Source organism: Xiphophorus couchianus, chromosome 11 (assembly GCF_001444195.1).
Source record: "Xiphophorus couchianus chromosome 11, X_couchianus-1.0, whole genome shotgun sequence".
Taxonomy (NCBI): domain Eukaryota; kingdom Metazoa; phylum Chordata; class Actinopteri; order Cyprinodontiformes; family Poeciliidae; genus Xiphophorus; species Xiphophorus couchianus.
This window is the reverse complement of record NC_040238.1, coordinates 11,397,901-11,423,613: the sequence shown is the minus strand read 5'-3', so window position 1 is coordinate 11,423,613 and position 25,713 is coordinate 11,397,901. Positions and strand designations below refer to the sequence as shown.

At 36.8% G+C, this 25,713-nt stretch overlaps 1 protein-coding gene across 1 annotated transcript; it reads right to left on the bottom strand.

The window, feature by feature from the left end:
- Window positions 1-1,849: 1,849 nt before the first annotated feature.
- On the bottom strand, window positions 1,850-25,284 carry castor2 (cytosolic arginine sensor for mTORC1 subunit 2). Its single transcript, XM_028031535.1, has 9 exons — window positions 24,977-25,284; window positions 16,569-16,639; window positions 13,311-13,504; window positions 8,141-8,273; window positions 7,943-8,066; window positions 6,824-6,934; window positions 4,989-5,071; window positions 4,556-4,650; window positions 1,850-4,332 (listed from the first exon to the last, which is right to left on the bottom strand). The coding sequence occupies exons 1-9, from the start codon at window positions 25,087-25,089 to the stop codon at window positions 4,270-4,272; spliced, it is 987 nt and encodes a 328-aa protein (XP_027887336.1). The 5' UTR covers window positions 25,090-25,284; the 3' UTR covers window positions 1,850-4,269.
- Window positions 25,285-25,713: the final 429 nt, after the last annotated feature.

The window sequence follows — 25,713 nt, the reverse complement described above, 5'->3', positions numbered from 1 at the left end:
TGTTAACAAATAAATGGCCAGAGAAAACAGCTACTGAGAGCAAAGTGGAACCAAAGTACAAATCTGTACACGAGCACAAACTTAAAACAGATTCTTAAAGTGTTCAAGGGATGTGAATATTTCTGTCAGGGATTATAATGTGATTCTTTTTATTTTTTATTAAGAACTGGACAGAAAATGAACTAAACCAAAACTCAAAAGAAAAAAAAGTTTTGATAAAGATCAAGAAAGTCTGGTGCTTGGACGAAAGATAGAGGAAGTTTGAAACGTTTGAAGCTGTGACCTTTGACCTCAGCACAGTGCTTTCCTGAAAGGTCCAACTGCTTTTAGCAGGAACCTGGGGGATTTCGCTGACACTCCACAGGATTATGTAAGAGGTAAGACAATCACGATGTGGGATAACACTGACCCACCTCGGCCGTTCTCTTTTTGTTCGGGTCGGGCCAAAGCTGAGCCCGGCGGCGGCGGCGGCACGATCGGAACCAGGAGGAAGGAGACAGGTGAGCTACCTGGTTTTATTCCCCACCTCTCATAGAGCCACATTAGAAATATCTGGCCTACTTTAGTAATTACAGCAATTAATCGGCTCCTCTTTGTTCAAATCACAATAATCTGTCACTGAACATTCTGGAAAATTTATACTCAGTTACTTAGATTGGGGGGAAAAAATCCAAAATTCAGGAATGTTTTTGAAGCAAAAAAATTCTTTTGTGCTGCTAGAATTTTTAAGAAAGAAAAAAAAAGATTATAAAAAATTTATACAAAGACCAATACCGTTTGATTCACACCAAACTGGCTTAACTCTGTTCCTGGTTGACCTTTGATGACCTCTGGTCATTTTATTTTTAAAATGATGGCAGCACAAACAAGTTTTTGCTGCACAAATGTTTGACAGTAATTTTGTTTACTTTGAGGTGGGCGGATTGATCCAAAATATTTGTAATATTGATATAAAGTCAGTAACATATTGATGCTAGCAGGTAAAATCAATACTTTAGTTTCAGATTTCCTGTTAAAATGTTTTGTATTGTAGTTTCTCAACTCTATTTTGCTCGAGTTGCTCTCACATAATATTTTTCCCTATTTTGGTCAAATGCGAATAATTTGTTTTTCTTTATTATCTAGATGTTTTAAAAATATTTTATAGGGACCTATGAACTTTATCTGGATTCACTCCTAGATTTGAACAAACCTGGGACAAATTTTTAAGTGATTTTTATTTCAATCATCCCTTCTGTGAGTTGTACGACAGAGTATAAGGGCAAATCTATGAGAATGTATTATTTACCAGAATGCCATCTTAATATTTGCAGAATAAAGATGCAATTTTACCAGAAGACCGTCTTAAAATTATAAGAAAAAAAAGTTGTTTTAATGACAAAAAAGGTTGAATAATTAATAATAAAAAAAAATTTCTCCAAAATGACTATTCTGGTCATTTTAACGCTTTATTCTCGTATTACAACAGTTTTCTGGTAACATTGCTTTATTTTGCTGTAACGTTAAACTGAATTTAAAGTCCAAATAAATAGAAGCTGTAAAACACGCTTGTCAAACAACTTGGGTACACTGACATCAATCTCTACTATATATAATTATATATTTATATATATATAATCCAAAGTTTCCACAAATCACATCTTCAAAAACCAAAAATTTGATGATTTGTTAAAATCTGTTTATCCCCAGCCCTTTGCTGATTTATTACATAAAGTTCCAGTTGAGATTCCTGAACACCAAGAGTTAAAGCTGATCTCTTCTTTCCTTCATTTCTCTCCATATGTAATCCTGGAGGCTTTGAAAACCAGATTGCACCTGGTAAGTAAAAACACAGAGGCTCAAAAGAAAAAAAAAAACAACAGCTCGTTTATTTTGTTTTCACACGAGAAGCTCCAAATGAAAAGTTTTCAACATGTTTCTTTGAAATGCAATCAGAAAAACAAAAGTTACCTTCCTGGAGTTTTAACACTGATAGACATGATTTCTACTAATCTGATCAGAGGTTTGAAGGCCAGGGAGAAACATCGTCACTACTTCTTCCACGTGGATAAAATCATTGTGAAGTGAGAAGTCCTCTCTGGTTTCACATCAGTACAGCAGGTCAGTGTGGGGTGGAGGGGGGACCTGCGTTAAAGTGCAGATTGGAGCCGGAGGGGGGGGGGCGGCTTCAAGACCTAAGTGGACACCAGGGGTCGGAGAGGAGCCTTCCTTCCCCCTGTGAACCGTAGCTTATGTTCAGCACATTTTCAAAGTGGCTCAGTAATTTATTACGACTGTAGATCATCATTCATCAAGTCTCACTGCGGCGCCACACTGTGAGCAACGCCAGCGTCAAAACATGGCAGAGTGCAGGTTTCTATTGACCTGTTCTGAGGTGGAACAGTTGGTTTTAAAGTGTAAACACTTTACAGGATTAGAGACATTTAAAAAAAAAAAAGAACTTTAATCTCAGAATTGTAACTTTTTCCCCCTCAATTGTTTATGCACAATTTCATCCAAATCTAGTCTTAAAACTCAAACCTTAAGTCTTAAAACAGGCTTCTAGTGTGGATAACGTTTACAATTCTGAAACAAGAAAGAAACAGCCACTTTTAGATTTTGACGCAGAATTAGAATTCAAAGAATGAATTCAGAAAAAAAGTCTAAATTCTGAGATTAAATTCAAAATTCTGTTTTTATTCAGTGGCCCTAATCATCTTCTGTAAACCCTCGATAATAGTTGAAGGATTTTGTTTTTAATGCAGAGTACAACTCAAAACTGGAGTTTTAAACCTGGTCTGACTGGATCAACAGCACATCATTTACTTCTAAAATTAAGTCATTTTTAAATCAAAAAGAGCTTTTAAAGATTATTGTGCAGTGCCTTAAGGAAGCATTAATCTGTGAAGGATTTATTTTGCAGTTTTGTGCAACAATAAAAACCCGACAGGAAGGGAAAAAGCACAGATAGCCGAGTTTCCAGCTGTTTCTGATGAAAATGTTGATTTAAGCATTTGGAAAGCATCACTGAAAGCTTAGAGTTTGGTTAGAAGAAATGAAGAAAACATTCAGGTTTGCTTCAGATGCTTTATGGCTCATATGAATGATTGTTTCTGCATTGAGAGCATCTAATGCTATGGAGGTTCAAGCTGACTCATGTTTCTGTCCTCAAAATGTTTTCTCTCCTAACCATGTCAAAAACAACTTCACCATGTCATCAAGATGTTGTAACGACTTGTTTGTGTCTTAGAAACAACAGCGAGATAAGATATAAAACATCATATCTGTAAATTTCTACAATTTTGATAACTTCAAATTGGTGACAATTGTCGGGTTTGTTACGATGCGTCTGTTAAAATCAGAAAACTAACCTGCAAGTTTTTTAAAGTTCCTCTCAGTTCTGGAAACTGAGAAGAACTTTCCAGAAACCAGTTTAGGTTTTAGGGACAAACTTTTGGAAAATATTTCATTTGGGAGGAGTAAAGTTGACCTGTAAACACTAAACAATAAAGGTGCAATGATGCTGGAGTGTCTTTAAAGTGCTGCATATAAACCTGAAATCAAATCTTTTCGGTTCCAATTTTAAAAGCAATCTCAATGATTTAAGTATTGATTTATTAGATTATGGAGAGTAATAAATGCTAAATTCAAGACAGAAAAAAAAGTTCATTTGAGTCTCAGTTCTAAAATCAGCCAGGCTGCTCACAGTGTGAATTCACCAAACATCCCAAAGCACATCTTATGATTTCCTTCATGCGTCGCCAGACCAGACTTCCCATAATAACCATAAGGTGTGAAGGACTGGGTCAGGTCATTGCTGGTTCAGTTTAACATAGACTAAAAGATCAAATCAAAAGTGTAACTCTGAAACCGCCTCCTTCACTGCAAACATGCAGCGGTCAGACAAGGCATCGGGTTCGGCGTTCAAGAACATTGGCACTGAGAAAACGATGGGGGAGGGGGACGAGATGGAGAGCTTACTGAATATTTCTTTGATTTGGAGTACATTCGTCATTCTTCCTTGAGAGGATTGAAGTAGGTTTTACAGTATGGTGCTGGTGGGAGGAAGCAGCTTGTAGAGGTAAAGAAACATCAAGTGTAGCAAACTAAAGCAGTGGCGGCCAGCGGCCAGCAGGGGGCTCCAGGGAGAAAAACAACAGTGATGGCAGCAGAAGCCTCCTCCTTCTCTGAGCTGATCCACAGCAACCCACCAACACACTCTTGGCACTTTTCGGGCGATGATAAACGTTTGAACGAAATGACTGGAAAAAAGAAAAGAAACAAGGTCGTTCACTGCGCTGTGCTCTCGGTCCGCAGAGCTCTGATCACGCTCTGGATGTTCTCCTCCGGGACCTGGAAGAGAAGCAGCAACAAGAAATGTAGTTTTAGTAGATGAGGTTACGTAGTTCACACTGTCTGGTAGTAAAAATGCAGAGATGATAAAACATGACCGAACAGATGAATGAGAGGCAGACTGCAGCACTCAATTTAAAACATAGACAGCATCTAGCAAAGAGCTAAGCTTTGTGTTCATCGTCTCCTGCATGTAAGATACTGACTACCAAGGTTTTCTTACCAGAGCGTGGTCAAACTTGAAGGTACTAATGTAGTAAGCAGGAATGTCAGCTGTTGCCAGAGGTTCTGATATCTGAGCCACGATGCCACATTCATCTGCAAAAAAAATAAAATAAAAAAATCAACTCTTCATCTCAACGTTGATAAAAACAGTTTGCATTGTTTTCCAAGTGCAAAAATACAAAACCAGACGCAAATATTACAGTGGATAATCCATAATCCACAACAGATTCCCAACTTTCATTTACGGAACATATCAAAAAATTAATTTATGTCATTAAATTTGTTTATCCAATTAATCGTCCAGAATGACCAATTAATTGGATACTAAGATTGTTAATTTTAGGAGCCACTGAAGCTTTCTTTCTTTTTTTAGACCGAGAAGAGCTACAGGAAGTCGTTTAATCCTTCAAAATAAAACAGCAGGAACTCACCAAAGCCTAAAGGTTGTCCTCCAATTCGAACCATTTTCCAGAGCTCACCAGAGGCGCTGGTGAACAGAACGTTGTTTGGGAACCTGGAAGAGAAGAAATGACGAATTAGAACTGAAAAAAATCCAGATTTAAACATTTATCACTAAAATCAGTTAAAAACTTAACTGATTAAAATCTCACCCAGTAGACATTTTAATCCGACAAAATAACGACTAAATACACAAAACCATTTTGAATAATGTGTTCATTCAAAGCATAATTATGCTTTTTATTATCCAGAGCTAACTATGATAATTGTAGAAACAAGACATTACTTAAATACAACCAGACTGACAACATGAAGCCCTGATGGATGGATGTCGTTGCTATGGAGACAGCACAAGAAGTTATTAGGTTTAGGAGACTTAACACTTGAATCACTTTTTTTTCCATTAATAAATTAAACTATATTTTGTATTTCCTCTTTGTGGTATCAAGTCAGAGATATGCAAGTGTGATGAAATCATGAAGACGAAACGTGTCGGGATGTAAATATGTTTTTCTTTTGAATATTTTCTGTAACTTCATGAATTTTTTCCTCATATAGGAACTTTCTACATGAAGTGAAGCTGCAGAGTCGATGTTTCAATGTCGTCTCTACAAATCACTACTCATATGAAAGTATGGTTGTTGGTTGCCATGGAGACTAAACGCTGGCTGGGGAAGAGATTTTTTTTTTTGACCACAGCGACGCCACACAAGCGATGCAGTTTGATCTAAATCTGAAGGGGGAAAAAAATAAACATAATCCACAACATTCAGGACAAAATCTGTTTTATATATTTCTTTTAATATACAAGGTTGAGTTACTTAGCTTATGTAACATTTACTGTAAATATCGACAGTAGCCATGTGCTGAATAAGAAATAATGAAAAATGCAAGAGGGGTGATAGATTAGAAAAAAAGTTTGGACAGATTGATGAACAACTGATTGTCCAGAAACTCCATTCACTATGAGACAGAGAATAAACAAAAACATTTATGTAATTTTATTTGTGTTTTATGGGACCATGGATGGAAATGAGCATCTTGTTAAATCCGGTGTTTGTACATTAATATTGTACCATCATTAATATTCATTGTTCCATCAAATAAAATATATTCAACTATTCATCAATTATCCAAACATTGATTATTTTTTTTTACTTTTGACTTGTTTCACATTTAAAATAAGAAGGTAAACTAAAGATACTCAGCAGTTACAATAGAAATGATAGAATAACAGCAGGTAGATTTTTTGGCTCGTTAAAGACGACAAACTGTAAAGTGAAGATAAATAGGTGACCTGTCCCTTTAAGGCAGAACATTACAGAAAACATGGAGACAATTCTGACCTACATGCTGCAGAAACCACAATCAAACCAGTCTATATATTTTTTTACTATTTTTATTTTTGTTGTTATGATTTCAGTTAAGGCATCACTGACGTACCCACTTCTAGTTTTGAATGGCCAGGCTTTGATTAGGCCGTTAGGGACGAGGTGGGACATGAAGCCGGATGCTTTTCTGCATGGGCTCCAAGCTTAATGAGGGAGTTCATGGAGAGAAAATGGGGGACTCGGTGGAGAAGGAATGAGTCAGAACGACACCCACTGTGATTTAAGTACACCGCGTCCACCCAAGAGGTTCGTTATTGCTTAGCAACAAGCTAATCACCCCTTCAAATAGCAATCATGAATTTATTCCCCAGACATAAAAGTAACGAACCCTTTAGCAGAGAAAAACAACATCTTGAGGAAACAAGCGTGGGATCTTCAAGGAAAAAGAAAGATAATGAAGTTTTATTTGGGCTCACCTCTGAGCTGTCTGCTCGTCCATGACCAGTGAGATATAGCCCTCGATCAGAGAGAAGGAGAAGAAGCGGATGTGACTGGAGTCCTCGCCGGACGCCCCGACCTCTTTTGACCTGCAGAAGAAACTGAAACCTTCAGGAACTCAACGTCTCTTATGGTCACATCCAGCTCGTTTTTATGCCTAAAGGCAACCTGAGGTCTATGGCCTATACAAAACATATTACATTTTATTGCACCAACTCATTATTAGATAATCAGATTTTAGTCTGATCAGTTCTGCCCGTTTTCAGAAGGAGCCGTTTTAGGGTGCCTTTTCACTTTAAATTAAAAGAAAGTGACAACGGTGAGTCTAAACTCAACGTTTGGACTCGCAAATAGACGCGCAACCGTACATCTTTGAAAAGCAGAAGGAGAGCCTCCTGCACAAAACAGCAAGAATGCAGAAAGTGGTTTCTGGTTGATAATTCAACAACTAAATGCTTGTCTGTTCCAGCAGCCATTGTACAGTTCATAAAGAGGTAAAACCAGCTGAACAGATGTGCTGCAGCTTTGATAGATGAATAAGATACAGCAGATCCATAAAACCATACTTGTTGCCATCAAAGTTAAATCTTCAAAAGCAATATATATATATATATTTATTTTGTATTCATTTTGAAGCACACGTTATAACTAGATGGATTCAATGAGGAAGGTGTACTTTCTTTTTTATTGTGACTACAATACCTCACAGGTATAGCAATAGCTTTAGATTTTACAGACATTTGATCAAATACGTCTATATAGAAACTATTTCAAGCATCCTGTGTTTCACTGCAACAGAGAAAATTTGAGAGTCAAAGCAGGAAATTTAAATGTGTGGTTATTTTTTCTCTTTGTTTGCTTGGAAGAGGAGAACGTGGATTTAATCACTTATTAACAATCTATTTTTATTGTCTTATTGAGGCAAATATTATCAGATTGGTCAAATGACTAAAATATTTTTAATTTTGGTTCTAAAAGCAGCAACATGTTAGCTTCCTGTTTAGACTGAGCTCCAGAAAACAGCTTCTCTCCCTGATCAGCTTCAGAGTTGAACCCGTTCAGGATACGTTGAGGCCACGGCGTAGTGAGCGTCTTACCCTCTAGAGTAGAACATGACGTCCATGAGCAGCGTGGCGACGGAGGGCAGCGTGTCTGGGTCCAAGCTGGTCACACAGAACATGTTGCTGGGGCTGGATAGAGGGTGAATGATGGGGCGCGGCACTGAAACACGACAAAATGTCAGTGGTTAGGCGGGATCAGCTTAAAAAATAAATACTAATAAAAGAAATACCTACCAAGTTTCGGCTTCACAAATCCGTTGGAGATTCCCAGGTTGTGTGCGGCGACTGTTTCTCCATTGACAACCCGGAACAGTGTGAACTCGGAAGACAGAGTGTGCATGACCATCGGTAGGTCGCGCTCTCGGACCTGGTGGGGAAAGAAAACAGCAAAGAATTCAGAGAAATAGTAGCAAAAACTTTAGTCTGACTTAAGGTGAAGGGTTGGAGCTTAAAGGTCCTGAAAACTAATTTTCTTTAACTCACCCTTTCACTTAGAAACTGTGCTTACAAAAACTCAATAGCGAAATATTGAGTTCATATTTATGAAAAGTATTTTCATAAGAAAGAAATGAAATAAAGAAAAAAAGCACTATTCTCTATTAAAATGTTCCGATGTCTAAAGTTTGGGATCATTGGCAATCAACCCTAAAAAGCCTAAAGAAATAGATTTAAACTAAATCATTGCAGCTTTAACTTTGATAAATTAATTCAATTTTAATGCCTACAAAATGTTACTGCATTTAATCCCTTTTTTAAAGAAAAAAACACAAATACAAAAGTTCTAAGTTTAACTTTTGTTTTCACATGTTTCTGGGCCCATAAATCAGACAAAATGTCTGATTCACAAGCTACGTCCGCAAACAGCGACAAAAAACTCTGGCTGGGAGTTCATTTCTGCGTCGCAAAGAATTAACTGCTTTTTGACGCATGAAAATACACGACGCTGTTGCTCTAGTTGTGCTAAACTGAGTTAGCCAAACAGCGAAGCTATTCCAGCCTAAAATAGCGTCTCAGTGCCAACATTATCAGCAGCAGTCCACATTTCCAAAGTTCCATGAATGACCAGGAGTTCCTGAAACTCTTTACACCAATCTGATGGTTGGATAAACTAAATAACAGATTAAAAACAAATGTGTTTGTTGTTGAGCTAATATGTCTATTTATTCGATAATTTAGCAACAAAAATTAGTTTTTAAATGGTAAATGTTGCTTATTTTGACAGTATACTTGATTAAATTGCAGGTTAATTGCAGATTAACTTGATTAAAAATTTTAACCAAGTCTTAAGTTCTCACTGGTTTCCAGCTTTACAGGCAAACAGATGTTTGTTTTTTTTTAATTCTCCACTTGCAAATGAAGTCACAACTTAAATATTTTCTCCTTAAAAATGTGTCTCATTAAAAACAAGGAAAAACAGAATAACCTGGTTTATTGTGTTGTAATATACAGAGGTGTGACCAAGTCACTGTGTTGCAAGTCTCAAGTAAGTCTCAAGTCTCTGTCCTCAAGTCCGAGTCAAGTCTCAAGTAAATACAGGCAAAAGTCGAGTCAAGTCTCAAGTCAGGAACCTTTAATTTCAAGTCATTTCGAGTCGTTTTTATTTTATTTTATTTTTATAATTTGCAATTATACATAAAATTCAAATAATAGACCATTTGTTCGTTTTAAAATATGTATTTATCTCAAATGATAGAACATGTGTAGCTGAACACAAAGTATAAAGAACATTTTTAAATTGGACCACTTTATTGCACAGTTCTGTTAAACTTGATATTCAATAAAAAAAAGACGAAAATGCTGACATTTCCACAGCACAATACAAAGAACCATAACAGCAGTTTTTTCCTCTTTTCTCTGACCTGTCAAAACAATATATTGTCAATATAATTTCCCAACGTAGATGTCTTCAAATACACCAACCATCCTTAGATGATACTAGACCCGGCTCATCATCATGATGGGACAGAGAGACTCTGTTCCCTGTGTTCAGGTCCAGAATCTGCTTTCTGTTCCGGAGCTCCGCTCACTATCCACCGGCTTCCTGAGCTAACACGGTGCACATTATTTGTGGAGGCATTTGAAGGACCGGATTTATGGTAAATAATCACCAATTTAACCCGGAGTACACATGCTAACACGAAGTTAGCTAAAGTCAACTATCTTACAGCAAAAGAAAAGCGCCACCTACCGATCTTTGTGAAGCTTCAAATGCCGGACAAAGTTGGACGTCGTGGCATCTCCATCCGATATTCTCTTCTTGCATGTTTTACAAGTTGCAGTTCGTTTTTTAGTCGAAAGTTCATAACCTACGTAGCCAAAAGAAATTACTCGCGGAAGCATATTCGAGCGGTTATTTCGTATTTCGTTCCCTGAGCTCTGTAGCTTAGCCGCGTTTTTTTAAACGTCCAAATCCTGTTAATTTGATTGGTTGTGCTGCAGCTACGTACACATACATACATAAGGAGAGAGGAAAACCATAGTGACGGTCTGCGCATATTGATACGGAATGAGTGAAATTAATTAATGACGCCACTTTATAAATAATGTGTTTTAAATTTTAAGACTTTGAGTAAAAAATATCAAGTCTTTTCAAGTAAACAGCTTCAAGTCGAGTCAAGTCCCAAGTCAATGGCATGAAAGTCAAAGTCAAGTCCGAGTCTTTGAGCATTTTTTCAAGTCAAGTCCCAAGTCGTGATTTTAACGACTCGAGTCTGACTCGAGTCCAAGTCATGTGACTCGAGTCCCCACCTCTGGTAATATATAATGTTTTAGCTCATAGTCAGTTATCCTCAAAAAGCGCTGAAAGTGCATTTAAATATGATTTAGTCACAAAAAACAGAGTCCCTAGTTTTTCTGTGTGTATGAAGGGTTGGCATGTTTTCTTATATTTTCACAGACAATAGAGCAGAAAAATAATATTTAAATTAATGAGGCTCATTTAGATTTTTCAGTAGTAATATTTTAGTTTCATTAGGAGTTAGAACCTGAGGGTCCAAACTAGGATTAGAAACTGTTGGATAAATTGTATTTTTAGTAATTATCAAATATTCGTTGTATCATGTAGCCTTGTAGTTACATTTAGATAATGTTAAATTATATGCTTTTACTCTTTTCCTTCTATTTTAAGTGATGTTTCTGTGTGTTAAATAAGTTTGATTCTTTCCTAAAGGCCTCCTTTGTGAGAGAGAGGTGACAGCTATTCTTAGCATTTGTTACCCTGCAGGAATCTCTGGGAGATAGAGGTGTTAGTAGTTCCCAGCTGAGTTTTATAGTCCTGCAAAGAACTCTGCTTTGTTCTTCGTTGCTTTGAAGCTATACAACGTGTCCCATTCGACGCCGTGCCTGGAGCAAGAAGGATTTAGATTGTAGATAACATGTGTTTAGTTAGTGATTATCATTTAGCGCTGCAACTATGTGAATTGTTTTCCCCTCCACCATTTTAGAGTTGCAGCGCCCCGTGTGGCAGGGTTCCTAAAATCAATAAAACAGAGGAGCGGGAGATGTGTTTTTCAGAGCGGTAGGAGATTTGTAACTGAAAGCACATCTCTGTCCGTTCTCCTCGCGAGAAACAAAGAATCTAACTCTCTTGTCTTTCCTGTGTTTGTGTAAAATTGTCTCTAATAGGTATTTAGACCTGACAGAAACCCAAATAAAAAGGGGATTGAATGTAATTCAGAGTATAAATTTGTTCAATATTCATAGAATAGACTAACTTCTATTGTCTCATGCATATAAATCAATATAAAAATCTACTTTTGATTCAGATTATAGAATAAGGAACATATTTAAAGACTTTTCTGTACTTAATATTCATTTATTCCTAGATGAGATGGTGCAATCACATCCAGTAGGTCTTTTTAGGTCATATTTAAATAATAATTGTAACACAAAGCAACATAACAGTGAAGATTTTGATCTGGTTTATTTGGTTTCCATATAGATTTGGTTGGAAATCTGCAGTAAATCAATGTCGGACGTTAAGGAGTTGACGTGGGAACGCTGCGGTAAACGTTTGTCTGTTTTATGTAAAGCAGACGGTGTGGAGACAGGAAGCAGGTCTGAGTTTGGTACCTTGGTTTCCAAGAAGCTGAGCTGCTGATCCTCTTTATGTAACAGATTATCGACGCACACAGCCGTTATTTTCCCCCCATTTAAAAAAACTAAACAAAAAACAAAAAAACAAAAACAGAAGCTGGAGTGGGTCAGCAGACCTTGTTTTTCCACAGGACTGAGGCAGTAAAAACAAAGAGTCCCTCTGGATACTCCAGAGGATTTTCTTCCAATTTAAAAATCAGACAGTCAGTCATCGGTTCATCTCATCCACTGTTATTGCCTTTTTCATGCGGGCTCTGTGGACGTAAACAACAGCCTGCCAGCGGTTGCATAACAGACAAATAATGCAACAGTTACAGGAGGCCGTAAAGCTGGCCAGCTTTATGCTGACATGTATGATGTGACGGCAACCTGCTCAGTTTAAGTCAAAATCATCATCATCAGCTTAATCACATGCAAATGTTTCCTTTAACGTCTCCAAACCGGCGGCTGACATCACAGCTGGTTCTGTGGATGATTAAAAGTTTTTATTTACCTGCAATAAAGACGCATCTCAAAGTAGAACAACAGCAAAAGTTAATCTAGAAACAATAATTTCCTTTCAAGGCTACTGCTTGAGCACTTTTTCCTTCCACTAAACTTTGAGTATGCTTGGATACATCAATCACTTGTAGGCAAACGTGACCCATATTCAACTCTCTCACCGCAGTGTGTACGGCCCAATTCTGATCTTTAAAAACAGACCAAAGAAGCCGATTTGTTCCACTTCCATATGTGGAAGTACTCCGAATAAATATCCGATAGTTTTCAAATAATCTGGAGCATAAACGCTCATGTTGATCATCTTATTCGACTTTTACGTCATAGATGTGAGACATGCGTCATAATTCTGCAGCAGACGCTGTAAATCTGGACGTAAACAATTGCTGAAAAAAAATCGTATTTATGGAAATAATGAAAGAAGTTTGTTTCAGTGAATCATATCAGATCATATGACTACACATCAAAACAGACTTCTCTACAAAAAAACTCGATTAATATCAGAGACAAAGTCTCAGAGACAGTTTCTTCAAAATTCATAAATCTTCCATATTCTGTTTTCAGAGTTAATTCCTTCCCTGCAGCTCTAAGATGTTGGGCCTCAATATTCTCATTTTCTACATAAACAACATGGCGTCAAAGAGTGAGAAAGAAGCAAAAGTACAAATAAAAACCTGAACATTCCTTCGTAGAGCCGGAGGAACGACATCAGCATCGCTTTAAAACATTATTATTATTTTATTATTATTATGGAGTCTGACTCTCCTTAAATAAAAGAAACGGCACTATGACGGTCTGAAAGGACACTCACCAGGATGAAGTCGGTCTGATACGTTGACAGCATAAAAACAGAGATGTTGTGGTCGGCCAGTGGCGCGATGACTGATTTGGCGATTTTGGTGACGCCGATTGGCTGCGAGCTGGAAGCGTTGCCGCCGCCGGAAACCACGTTGAGCGCCAGCCATGTTGAATCGGCAACACTGATGAGATTTGACTGGGGCAGCTCTGAGGAAGAGGAGGAAAGAGTTTTTATTCATCCTTTCTGTGGAAACAGCTGGAGTCTGACGTTTTCAAACAACTATCCTGGGAATGGACACCGCTCCAAAAGCAGGAAGCAGGCTGCAGGGCATTCTGGGTAAATCCAATCAAAACAGATGCGCGAGTCTAGCGCTAGCGGGAGAAATGGATCCAGTTCTTTTAGCCTGAAACAAAAAAGAAATCCAACAGCCGCTAAAATCTGATGCCACTCCTTTTTGTTTGCTTTTTATGAAGAAGGAAGTTGCGCTCAGTATCTTCCCACAGGCGAGGAGGGAAACATGTTTTTAAAGGGTTTGGGTTTGACAGTGCAGTACGACACGTTTTAGGGTCAATGTAGATAATAAAAAAAAAGGGAAGAGTACATTTCCGCTAAAAAAAATAAACTTGGAAATTTTCTAGAAAAAAGCTTTTAAAGTTCTGTGTTTGAAACGTCAAAGATTTGCTAGAAAATAACTCAAGAAATTTCTCAGTTTCAAAAGTTGACTTAAAACTCAGAAGTTCAGAAATTTTCTTGTTTATAGTTTTGTTAGAAATGTCCTCGTTTTTCTACACAGAATGGCTCTAATATACACTGCTCAAAAAAATAAAGGGAACACTTAAACAACACAATATAACTCCAAGTAAATCAAACTTCTGTGAAATCAAACTGTCCATTTAGGAAGCAACACTGATTGACAATCAATTTCACCTGCTGTTGTCAGCACATTCAACTATGTACAGAACAAAGTATTCAATGAGAATATTTCTTTCATTCAGATCTGGGATGTGTTATTTGAATGTTCCCTTTATTTTTTTGAGCAGTGTATAACATAGTGGACTGTGAAAGTTGAAAATGTAGCAAAAGTTTCAATTCTCCAATCGAGTCTACTGGACTAACAGGTGAGAAATGACCTGCACACAATAAAACCTCATAAATCCTTAAATGTTACTAAAACCATCTATTGTTTCTCAAAGCAGACAGGTACTTTAAAAACACATTTTACCAACACAAAATGAGCCTTTGAAGTAAAATTCATTGCCATATTTGGATAACTATGTGTTGTTTGGATCAGCAGTGAATGGATATGTGGCTGCTTACCAACACAAAAAGGCAAAATAAAAAAAATAAAATAAAATATTTTCTGTACTTAAACAGGATAGTCATGAGTCAGAGCTGATTAACAGAAAATTAAATTAAATTCAAATTCAAAGATAATGCCAAAAGGAAATGGTTAAGGATCCAAATATCTTCAAAGAGTTGTTGCGGTTGGTGATGCTGCAGCCAAGAAGGATCTCCAGTCGCAGTCAGTCTTGCAACAAAGACTGTAAAACTGTCTTCTTTAGTCAGAAGAAGCCTTTGACTAAAGGCTGTTGCTGGATGACATGCTAACAGCTCAATTTCAAGGCAGAGAAGACAATATTTCCACAGCAACATGTTCTGGATGACACCAAGCGCTGCTAATCCACCTCATTTGCCTTTGCCACTCCTTTTTAAAATCTCTGTCTGGCCATTTGTTTAGAAAGACGATGGAGTCAGAGACATGGTGAGAACTTCCTCCTCCTCTCTCAACTCTTTGGTCCTGCTCTGCATCCATGAAGTCTCCGTTTTTAACTCCTCCAGGATTTGGGGTCAAAGTTCAGACGTTATTTGAGCTTCAAGAAGTTCACCAGCTGCTCCTGGTTGTAAAAAAAAACATCTTGTTGCCACGGTTACATCATATAACAAGTGTCCGAAAGCAAAAGAGAAAAAAATCCTTCCAGTTGCACAACATCCAGACCCAGAGGAAATAACTGTTTTATTTTGGATCTCTGGGCAAACTGGTGCAGATATCTGCTTTTTAATATAAGTTTTACTTTATAAATCACTTACTTCATAAGTGATTTATAAATATCTCATTTCATTCAAAGTCAGAAAAGTCTGAGTGGAGCTTGATCGTTTCAAGAAACATAAGTAGGGCTGAAACTATTAATCGTATTAATTATGATTAATCGTTTATTGAAAAAATTGTAAACTAATTTAGTAGTCGATTAATGATTAACTGGAGTATTCAGACTCAAAAAAAGCAATCTGCTGAAAGAAAACACCGAGAGCAGTAATTAAGCCAAAGCTGTACAAAAATATACACATTTTTCAGTTAAGATATATATAAGAAAAACTTTTGCAACAACTTGGTAAAAACATATTTACATAGTTCCAGCAAAATTTATAAAATAAAATAATTAATTCAAAAATTAATCAATAGATCAGTCGTTAAGTTGAGCAGAAAGGTCTGAACTTTTCAGATGTTGAATATTTTTTTAGCTGCATCCTCTGCTACAAATGATAAATTGTTCACTAAGAAAATGCTGTAATTGCATTATAGGTAATAAAATTTTTGTTATTCAAAAAAGGAATACAATCATTTTATCTTCATATTTTAGTATATTTCTAATTTAGCATAAAAAACCTCCGACGGTTAAATGGAAAATCTGCAAAATGCACCACTTTTTAAAAATTCGGTTATTCAATTAATCATCAGAATAACTGACAGAATCATTGACTACTTATATAGGTCATCCTTAACTGCAGCTTTAAACACAACAACAATAAAAATAAAAAAGGAAGAAAATCACAAAAAGCTCTTGGTTGTGACCACCGGCAGCGTCCTGTCAGGGTTCGGTCAGAACCGCGTGTCCTGTTTACTTGATGTCATCCGACACGGCTTGCTTGAGTTTCACCCCGTTTCTTAGTCCAACAAAACACACACACACACACACACTGAGGCACTTATCAGTGTAAAATACCTGCAGCAGTTATGCAACACACAGCATGTGGTCTCCAGAGTAACCGAGGAGGGTCACTGTGGAAACGGCAGGGTAATGACACGGGTTCGTTCACTCAGCCCGCCACAGAGAACGGCGGCCGGCCAATTGGCCTCGCATCTATAACGACAGAGTGTGCTCAAACAGTGGCAGCCGAAGTCGCCACCGCTGGACACGATTAGAGAAAACACAACGTGATCCCCATCCACGGTTGCCACGGCGACTACCTTAGAGAGAGAGAGAGGCCCACCTTTAAATCCTTCCTCGTCCACGATGATAGTGTAGTCCTCTGGAGTCTCCGTCAAACTGAAGAACTTGCATCTGAAACGGAAAAAAACCCCAAAAAGAAACACAAGTATTATTACAACACTTGGAGCTGCTTCAGTTGTTTTAAGTATTCAGAAAGGAATTAGATAAGCTGGGAAGTTGACCTAAAAAGATGCAAGGCATCCCCAACAAAAGAGGCAAAGCTTTTAATACATACATTTTATCAAAAAATAAAATTTTAGTTGTTTTGTGGAGAAAAGGGGGATAAAAACAAACAACAGAAGGGATTTTTTTCTCCCCCACCTTCCATCTTGTTAAGGAACTAAGTGCACGATGCGCCTCTACAAGACAACTTTAAAAAGCGACACCAAAAGGAAACCGAGCTTCCAGTCATCACTGAGCTCTGCTCTTTGGTAACATGAAGGTTTTTCATGCAGCAGCAGTGGAGAAAGAAAACGGAGAAAAATCAGAACTTAGTTCCAGCAGTAATAAGATAAAACAACATCAGGCTAGACATCACAAATACTGGAGAAAAAAAATCCAAATCCAGCTGTATGTTGCAGTCAACTGGTCCAAAACGCTCCAGAGTACGAGACAAGCTAACAGCTCTATTTGTTTAATTAAAATGTTAAATGATTTAAAAAAAACAGCAAATACCTAGTTGATCTTGGAGCAGTTTAAAAAGTTTTAGACTCTTCTAAAACTTTTAGACTATTGTTTAGTCTAACAGAGCTATTGTTTAGATTTAAAGATTGTGGCCCATGTGACAAGAAGGATAAAAACTGAAGTCTGGAAATTTGATCCAATGAAATAATTACAATTCAGACGTTTTAAAGCTGTTAAACTCTGATAAACAGTTTACTGCTAGATGTAGCAGAGTAATGGAAAACCACCAGAACCAACAAACTTAACATGCATGCTTCTAATTCAATAAGTGTCCATGTGGAGTTTAATAAATGAGGTCGAATCAGTGGTAAATGTTAACATCCTGGTCATAAATAACAACAGATGGCTCATTTGAGGCATTGTTCCGAAGAACTGCGAACGTTGGTTGAACAGAAAATGAAAATTAAGGTAAAACAATCTTGGTTTGACTAGTTTAAGTGTTTTAGACTTCACCGCCAGCTGAGCTTACAGATCTTGTTTAAATCTTGGTGAGTTAATCTAATTAGTGTAATATTAGACATTACTGACGGGGTAAAGAAAGCAATAATGAGGAACTGGAGAAAACGAAGGCACCAATAGACTGCAATAATGGAAGAAATATTTATAATTGAAACTACAAACTACAGAAATGGACAGAAAATGGGTAAAATTGAGAATTTATATAAAACATAATTGAGGTAAATGTTACCCAGCAAGTAGTTGAATGTGTCCTATGTTTTTTGTGTCAATACAATATAAATTCAATAAAGACTAAGTGACAAAAAAAGCTGCTTTCAGGGAAGTTTGTTCACTTTAACCCATGTTTCAGCAGAAGCAGAGATTTTCCATCATGTCCTTGAACAGACAGGGAAACGGCATCAACATGAGTCCGGTGACGACCTCGCTGCTCACCGGCCTGCCGCTCAATATTTACACTTCATATTTGTCTGAACGGTGTGAAGGAACAGAAAGACATCAACACTGAGGCTCTAGCAGCTCTGCCTGTGAAGGAAAGCCGCATTTCCTCCTTGAATTAGACGAGCTGTCACACGTCACCCTGATTTACGGCTTGTTTTGTCGAGTGGGGACATTAAAGACGACGAGGACCGAGCGTCGTCCCTCCGGTCTGGGCAGATTCGTCCTCCTTTTATCATATTAATGCGAGCTCCGCTTAATGACTTTGTTTACTCTTTGACAACACTGCGTTCAGATTAACGCCAGACAGGAGAACCACTGCAGAGACGCTGGACATTCGCCTGCACGTCTGGCTTGCATAAGCCTCACCCTGTGAGCATGTTAGGAACTTCACATGCAGGCTTTAAATGAGCCCCAAACACACAGGATTCACAGCTCTGGGTTAAATTACAGCACCGTGGAGAACTGTGATTAAAACCGAGTTTAATCATCAGGAGCATTTAATGAGGATTTAAAAATAAAGTTACATTTTTTTTTAGATGGTTTCATTTAAAACAGAACAAGAAATGTTTCTAAATGCAGTACTTTCAGGTGCTTCTTGAGCAGATCTTAAGTTTTTTTTGTTTTGTTTTTTCTCGCTTTTTCTAAAAAAATAAGTATTTCCAAAAAGTGACTTTTACTTCAGTCATCCCTTCTGTGAGATACACATTATTAGTTTAATTATAATGAAATATCTAATCTTATTTACTATAAATAAAATAAAAAAAATTTTAAAACATATTTTTAAAAATATTTCAAAATAAATTTCATAAAAAAAAAAAATTAGAAAATTCTGTCACAAAAGTAACTAAAACATGAATTTCCTGGATTATTTCAGGTCTTTTAGGGAGAAACAAATTAAGGACACATTCCTCTGTTGAAGCTGTTGAGTCGTATCGAGTGATTTGCCGATTCTGCAGAGGTGCTGACATTCATCTGGAGTCATGCTCCAAGCGCCTGACAGTAATCAGGATCTTTATCTTCCAGGAGCTGCTCTGAACTCGCCAGCGGGCGGGACGGTACCGAGCCAGAATCCAGCTCCACCATTTATCTCCTGGAGTTTTTCAACACGCTTTTCAGATTCAGGGAGCTTTCGCCAGTTTTTCACAAACAAATAATCATACTTTGCCTCAATCCCACTAAACAGGGCTAGTCTTTACTTACTAAACAAACCAGATTGACTTGATGGATAAACTAAACAATATTTATATTTTTACAGCAGGTTTTAGAATGAAAAGTACAATTTTGTTTGACAAAATTTAACCAATACATTGATTAAATGTATTGGTTTTTTATTGTTATTTTTTAACAATAAAAAATAAAAAAAATGTATTGTTATTTTTTTATAACAAAAAAAAGCATGATTTATTGTTATATAAAATTTCTCATGGGAATTCTGATTTATAGTAGCAAAATTACTGTTAATATCTGAAAATCTCCAAAATTTTAAATGTTGTTGAAATTGATATTGAAATGCATTTTCTCCTCTGTAGATCCAGTGAAAGCATCAATAAATTTCATTAAACTCAATAAGATATGTAGCCAATCTGTGCCCCACAGCAATTTTAAAAAATAAATAATAAATCACACTTTTAATGCAACAAGTGTCCCAAGCTTAATTACTGCTCTGAATATGTTATTTCAACAAATTGCCATTTTTTGAGTCCTGATAATTAATTAGTAAATTAGTTATTATTTCAATAATTGATTCATCACAATAATTTCAATCAAAAAAAGTCAAAATCTAGTTTATAGCACCCTCCTTCCCCCCAAAATAAAATATATAGTCCTTATTCTCTTGATGTCATTTTGTTGCACAAAGTTTGTGCAAACATTTCATAACACTGCAAAACTTTTGAAACAAAAAATTACTACATTTATGTATTTGGGAGGAAGAAGAACTGCTCAGATTTATTCCGGTTTTGGCCAAGAGGAGTCCTACATTAGGAGGATCAGCAGGTAACAGAGAAAACAGTGGAAGCTTATTTAAGAGTAAAATAAGACGCTGTAAACAGCAGCAGAAAAACAGAGCACTTTTCTTTTTCTTCCTGTAATCACCTGCTGCCGAGTTCCCATTGTGTTCCTTTGTCAAAGCAGCACTTGGAGACTTTTCCGTGATGTTGTTAGACTTCATTTTGTGAATGGGTTCAAAAAAGAAAAAAAGGGAGAAAAAAAAGACGAACTGGGTTTTCAATTCTTAACCGCAGATTTGAAAAGAAATCAAATCAATATCTGCAAAAACAGACTGTATGTTCTCTAAAGATGAAAGAAAACACTTGAAGAGGCTCATCAAAGAGGAGCCACTTCAACATTAGTGCCTCAGTGCAACAACAGGGAAAAAACAACAAAAAAAATCCAATGTGAACCAATGAAAACTCGGGCCCTGCAGTCAAATTTTATGAACTTATGTAATCCTTTCTGAATGGCTGCCAGCTGCATGCGATCACTTAAAAAATGGCCCCAAACATCAAGTCTCAGATGGGAGGAACTTGACTTTGTTCAAGAAACGTTCTTGTCTCATCTTTCAACTTACACACAGCAAAAACAAAATCTTACCAAGTGTTTTTGGTCTAGTTTCTAGTGCAAATACCTCAGTACCAATAACAAGTAACTTTTCAGCAATTTATAGGAGCTTGTTTTAAGTAAATAATTCCTTAATATTGATGACAAAGTACTAAATCCACAGGAAGAGTATTTCACTTAAGACATTTTTCCCATGCTTTATGTGAAATAATCTCCCAGTGGACCTAGTATTTCCTTTAAAATCAAGATTGAAATATAATTTACTTAAAGCGGACTTATTATGTAAAATTCTGATTTTGCATGTTTTTATACTTCCATTTGGGTCTCTGTTTCTAAAAACATCTCAAATGCTTAAAAACAAACAAATAAAAAACACCCAGCTGTTTTTTGATGTCTGGAAAATGTGCCGTTTCAAAAACCTTCCAGAGGTAACATCACAAATCAGCAGGCGTTGCCCGTCACATAGAAACCCAAGCAGAGCTTCAGTACTCTTGGCCATCTGGTTTTACTACTGGATGTGCCGTACAATGGCTGCTGGAAAAGTGTTTTGTTGTCGAGTTACACCCAGCAACAGCAAGAAGCTCAAAATAGACAGAACTGATGTTGTTTTACAGTAGCAGGTGAAATCTCATTAACAGAATTATTTTGTGCAACAAATGTAATCGACATGTTTTGTATAGGCCATAGATCTATCCCAACCTTTTCAAGGAAGCATAATAGGTTGCATTTAAAACACGCTCATATAGCTTGCTAGTTTTGCCTTATTACAGGTGCTAAGACATTAGCACTAGAAACCAGACCAAAAATACTTGGTAAGATTTTGTGATTTTGCTTATATGTGAAGAAAATAAGTTTTTAAAGAAGTTCTTCTGCAGGAGGCAGACTTTTGATGTGAGCTTGCAGAAAAAGGTCATTCTTACATCAAAAGTGAAGCTAATTGTTAAGCTAGCAGGTAATATTAGCCAAATTCCCTTATTCAGGTAACGAGCCATTCATTTGGTTCAGGTGTGTTGGAGCAGGGATGCATCCAGTTGCACGCAAGAAGCTCCAGAGGACTGGAGTTGGACACCTCTGGTCAATTACATAAAATCCCAATAAAATACACTGACGTTTGTATCTTTATCATGTGAAAAACCCTAAAAATGAAGGGGAAAGACTACGGATTTCACAAAACTCCCAAACAGTAGTGGTTATCATTTCAAATGTAGTGGAAATTAAAATTAGATGATCTCCAGAGAACATCAAGTGCTCACGCAAAACAAGTGGTCATTGTTTATAGTATAGCTCTATGGCCTATACAGTAGGCCAAAAATAAACTACAAAAGGTTTATTTTTCTAGTTTATTTCAGGCAGCCCGACCTGTTTTACTGGAGTAACTTGATATGAGAATCAACATAAATTTAAAAAACACAAAAACACTTCTTACTTTATGTCTGAAACATCAGAAACCAAGGATCCTGACTCCATGATGTTAGCAAGCAACAAAACCATTGCTTTAATAGGTATTTGTATATTAAGCATAGGGCACAAAGGATGGATTAAATTATGGGGTTTAATTGGGAATATTGCTTTGAAAGCGGAAGGAAGGACAAAAGAAAGGAAGACTGGACACAAGGAAGGGATGAAGGACTTAGATCAGAAAAGACTAAACACAATGAAGAAGGGAGTAAAGAAAGTTGGACACAATGAGGGAAGATAAGACCCAAGGAAAAGGACATGAAGGACGGCAGAAAGTATACGAGGGAGGTAAAATAAGGAAAAAAGAAAGACATCATTTAAACAATGGGAGAAAGAAGAAAGTCAGCAAATATGAATATTTCCAAACTCTTATCAAAGCTGCAGTATATAAAGTTTATTAAAAATATTTTATTCTCCATGTTTTTGAAACTGTCACCATGTTGTAACAGTTTGATTTGAGAGACAACCAATCAGAGCCGGGAGGCAGGTCTTGGTGCTGTCAATCACCTCTTTGTGCCGCTGCACATCCCTTACTGTCTGCTACGCTGCAACTAGCACAGCAAGTCATGAATGCTAAGGCTAGTCAGCATAGCCACCGATGATGGAAGATAAATGGTTTTTCTGTAACAGTAAGTTGTTTCTCCATCATTAGCACACTTAGCAGCAGGTACATGTGTTGATTGACAGTGGTAAGACCCTCCTCCTGGCTCTGATTGGTTGTTTTTGGTCGAGAGTGGTGCATTTCTTCAGACAGCAATAATACCTCAGGAAGAAGGTGGAGAGGATCCATATTTTTTACAGATTATCTGTCTCACAACATGCTGACAGTTTTTGCCAATATGTGAAGAAAACATTTTTATAGAAGTTACATACTGCACCTTTAACTTACCATTTTTCTTGTTGTTTTTTTTCTTGAACTTCTACAAAAGCTCTTTGCCTCAGATTTGATTGCACAAAAAGTGCTCTATAAATAAAGTCTTATCGGTTGGTTGTTAGATCTTACATACTGCTCTTAGGAAAATGTTCCAAGCATAAGTAGTTTGAGATAACGATTGATTAGATCAGCTGAGTAAGATAAATCTTCAGATATTATTGGTCCCCAAACTGTAATCAATACTAACAGCATGTGGCTACAATGCAACTTCAGACAGTTTTGATCCCGTCAGGTAAAGATTAACCTTAAGAGATTGTGTTTGATCAGCGATTAATCACAGCAGCACCGAGTTTTATCTGGGGCACCACACAGAAGGAGACACCGGCCACAACAGAACCAGAAGTAAAAACCGTTACTATTACTCTCATGAATGGGTGTTAGAAAAGTTTTCTGCAACATTCTGTGAGAGAGCAGATTAAAAACCAAGTTAGGCACAATGTTTCTGAGGTTTGTTTACACTGAAACCTGGGAAAATCTGAACAGAAAATAAATAAAAAGTTGGCCATTTTTAAAAATGTTCTTATGTAATGCCATGTCGGGTTCAACAAGTGATAATGAATTATTGTAATAAATATCTGCTAACTGACTTATAATAGTCCTAATTCTGCTAGAAAGACATATTACTGCAAAAGTGAAATTTTAATAATTAAATGCACTGACAGAAAAGTTGGCCTTTTTTTTTTAAAAAAAAAAGGAAAAATATGTTCAACTTTTAATGGAAACCAAACACCTTAAAAATCTGAAACAGGAAATACAATAAAAGTCAGAAAATGACTTTTACAAATTTAACTGTTAATGACAATTTAACAAGATATGAAAAATATTGTTTTAAAATAAAAATTACTGACAATTTACAGACATAAATGTTAAATAATAAAAAATATGTTCAAGTCTGTAGTCCAAAATATTGCATTTTATTTTAGTTTAAAAGATTTAATCAAGAAGGCTTGTTAATGTTGGAAAAATATTATATATAAACTGATGCAATAAATCAGTGAAGCATCTTGACATGCTCACCAAAATAGTCAAACTTATTGTGATTTTTTTTAAAGCAATGAATGAAACAGAACAAAGTCAGTTTGTGGAATGTCTACTGAGCAACTTATTATTCTTTTATTAATTATTTTTGAACAATCATCACTTTTGCACTGGGTAATATAATTAAAATACTCATTTTTTATGCTGTGATTTCAATGTCAATGATTTGAAAATTTCAATTTTCAAATCATTAAGCCATATTTTTATTCTTATGATTTTTTTTAACTCATGTTGTGCTATTTTAAAAAACACTTGTGCTTGCACCCTATATTTCTATACATCATTTGATTCTAATAACTTGATTTTGGTAGGTTGCATAAGGAATTTAAAGCTTTATTTGTACATATAAAAAGCCAACATAACATTATTTGCATACCAGTAGCAACTATGGTAGGGCACCAAAACAAGCTTTTACCCAGGGCCCGCTTCCTGCCATTTACGGCCATGACGACCGGGTCTTCTGCATGAAAAGTTTCCGCATTTAAAACGCCCTCATCTGCATGCAGAACTTTGCCAGATCGGGCTAAAATGACCCTGACAGAAGCCAGAAAGCAACAACACCAACACCGGCGTCGATCCACAAAGCTTCGTTATTACCCTCCACACGCCGGACAGGCCCTGAAACTGCGAGCTGCTCTGACAATAACACCTAAAAGCGGCGTGTTTGGAGCATTAAGACAACTCCAGCAACGAGCTGCAGCTCCAATAAACACCCTTTAACATGCAACCCCCGGTGTTTGCTGGCTAGGTTAACAGCAGCAACAGCAGCAGCAGGAAAAGCACATAAAACACACATAAAAACAGCTTTACACGGATAACACCACTCTTAAGTTGCCTACCTTGTTTTGGAGGCCAGGAAGGCGAGTTTTATTAATCCATGGGTGCAAATCTCGATCCCCTCTTTCTCTATACTCGCCACTTTCAAGCTGTGCTCTAAGATATGAAGCTCCATCTTTTACGCCTTCTCATTGGAGGAACGTCTAAAACTTAAAACAAAACAACTAAACACTGTGAGACAGAAAGCATAAATAAATAAATAGACACATACGGCAGGCTGGGGCGCATTAAACAGGGAAAGAAACGGGGAGGTAGGGTGGAATAAAGAAAGCTGAGGTAAAACCCGAACCTAATGTCAAACCCACAGCGGAACACCACACTACTTCCGCTCGGTGCTTTTCAAAGTAAAAGCGGCTCAAATTACCTAACAGTGAAACATGTTTCAGTCACAAAACGTCAAATGAATAATTTTGGGTTGTTTATGTAAGCCGATTAACTACGTAGTAGCTAAATATACTATTCACTTTACAATAAATATATTCCTCTAGTCCGTGCCTCAAACAGAATATATGCTAATGTTAAGTATTTAAGTTTTACCTGGACTTAAATACAAAAATGAACAGAATACAATTTTTACAATACAATTTTTAATCAAGGAAGCTTTTTAAATTCAAATGGAGCTATATCAGTATCACCGTAATCACACAGTAACATAATAACTATGATGTTTAAAAAAGTAAGCTGGCGGTGAGCCACTTAGCCAGTTACAACTGCTGCTAGAAAATGCAACATTCAACTG

Bases quoted from the DNA above. Each gene is read 5' to 3' on its own strand.
- castor2 (XM_028031535.1), bottom strand. From the start codon at position 25,089: ATGGAGCTTCATATCTTAGAGCACAGCTTGAAAGTGGCGAGTATAGAG. The intron at 16,640-24,976 runs GTAGGCAACTTA...TTTCCGTTTCAG, and splicing joins TTCCTGGCCTCCAAAACAAG to ATGCAAGTTCTTCAGTTTGA. The intron at 13,505-16,568 runs GTGGGCCTCTCT...CCTCTTCCTCAG, and splicing joins GGACGAGGAAGGATTTAAAG to AGCTGCCCCAGTCAAATCTC.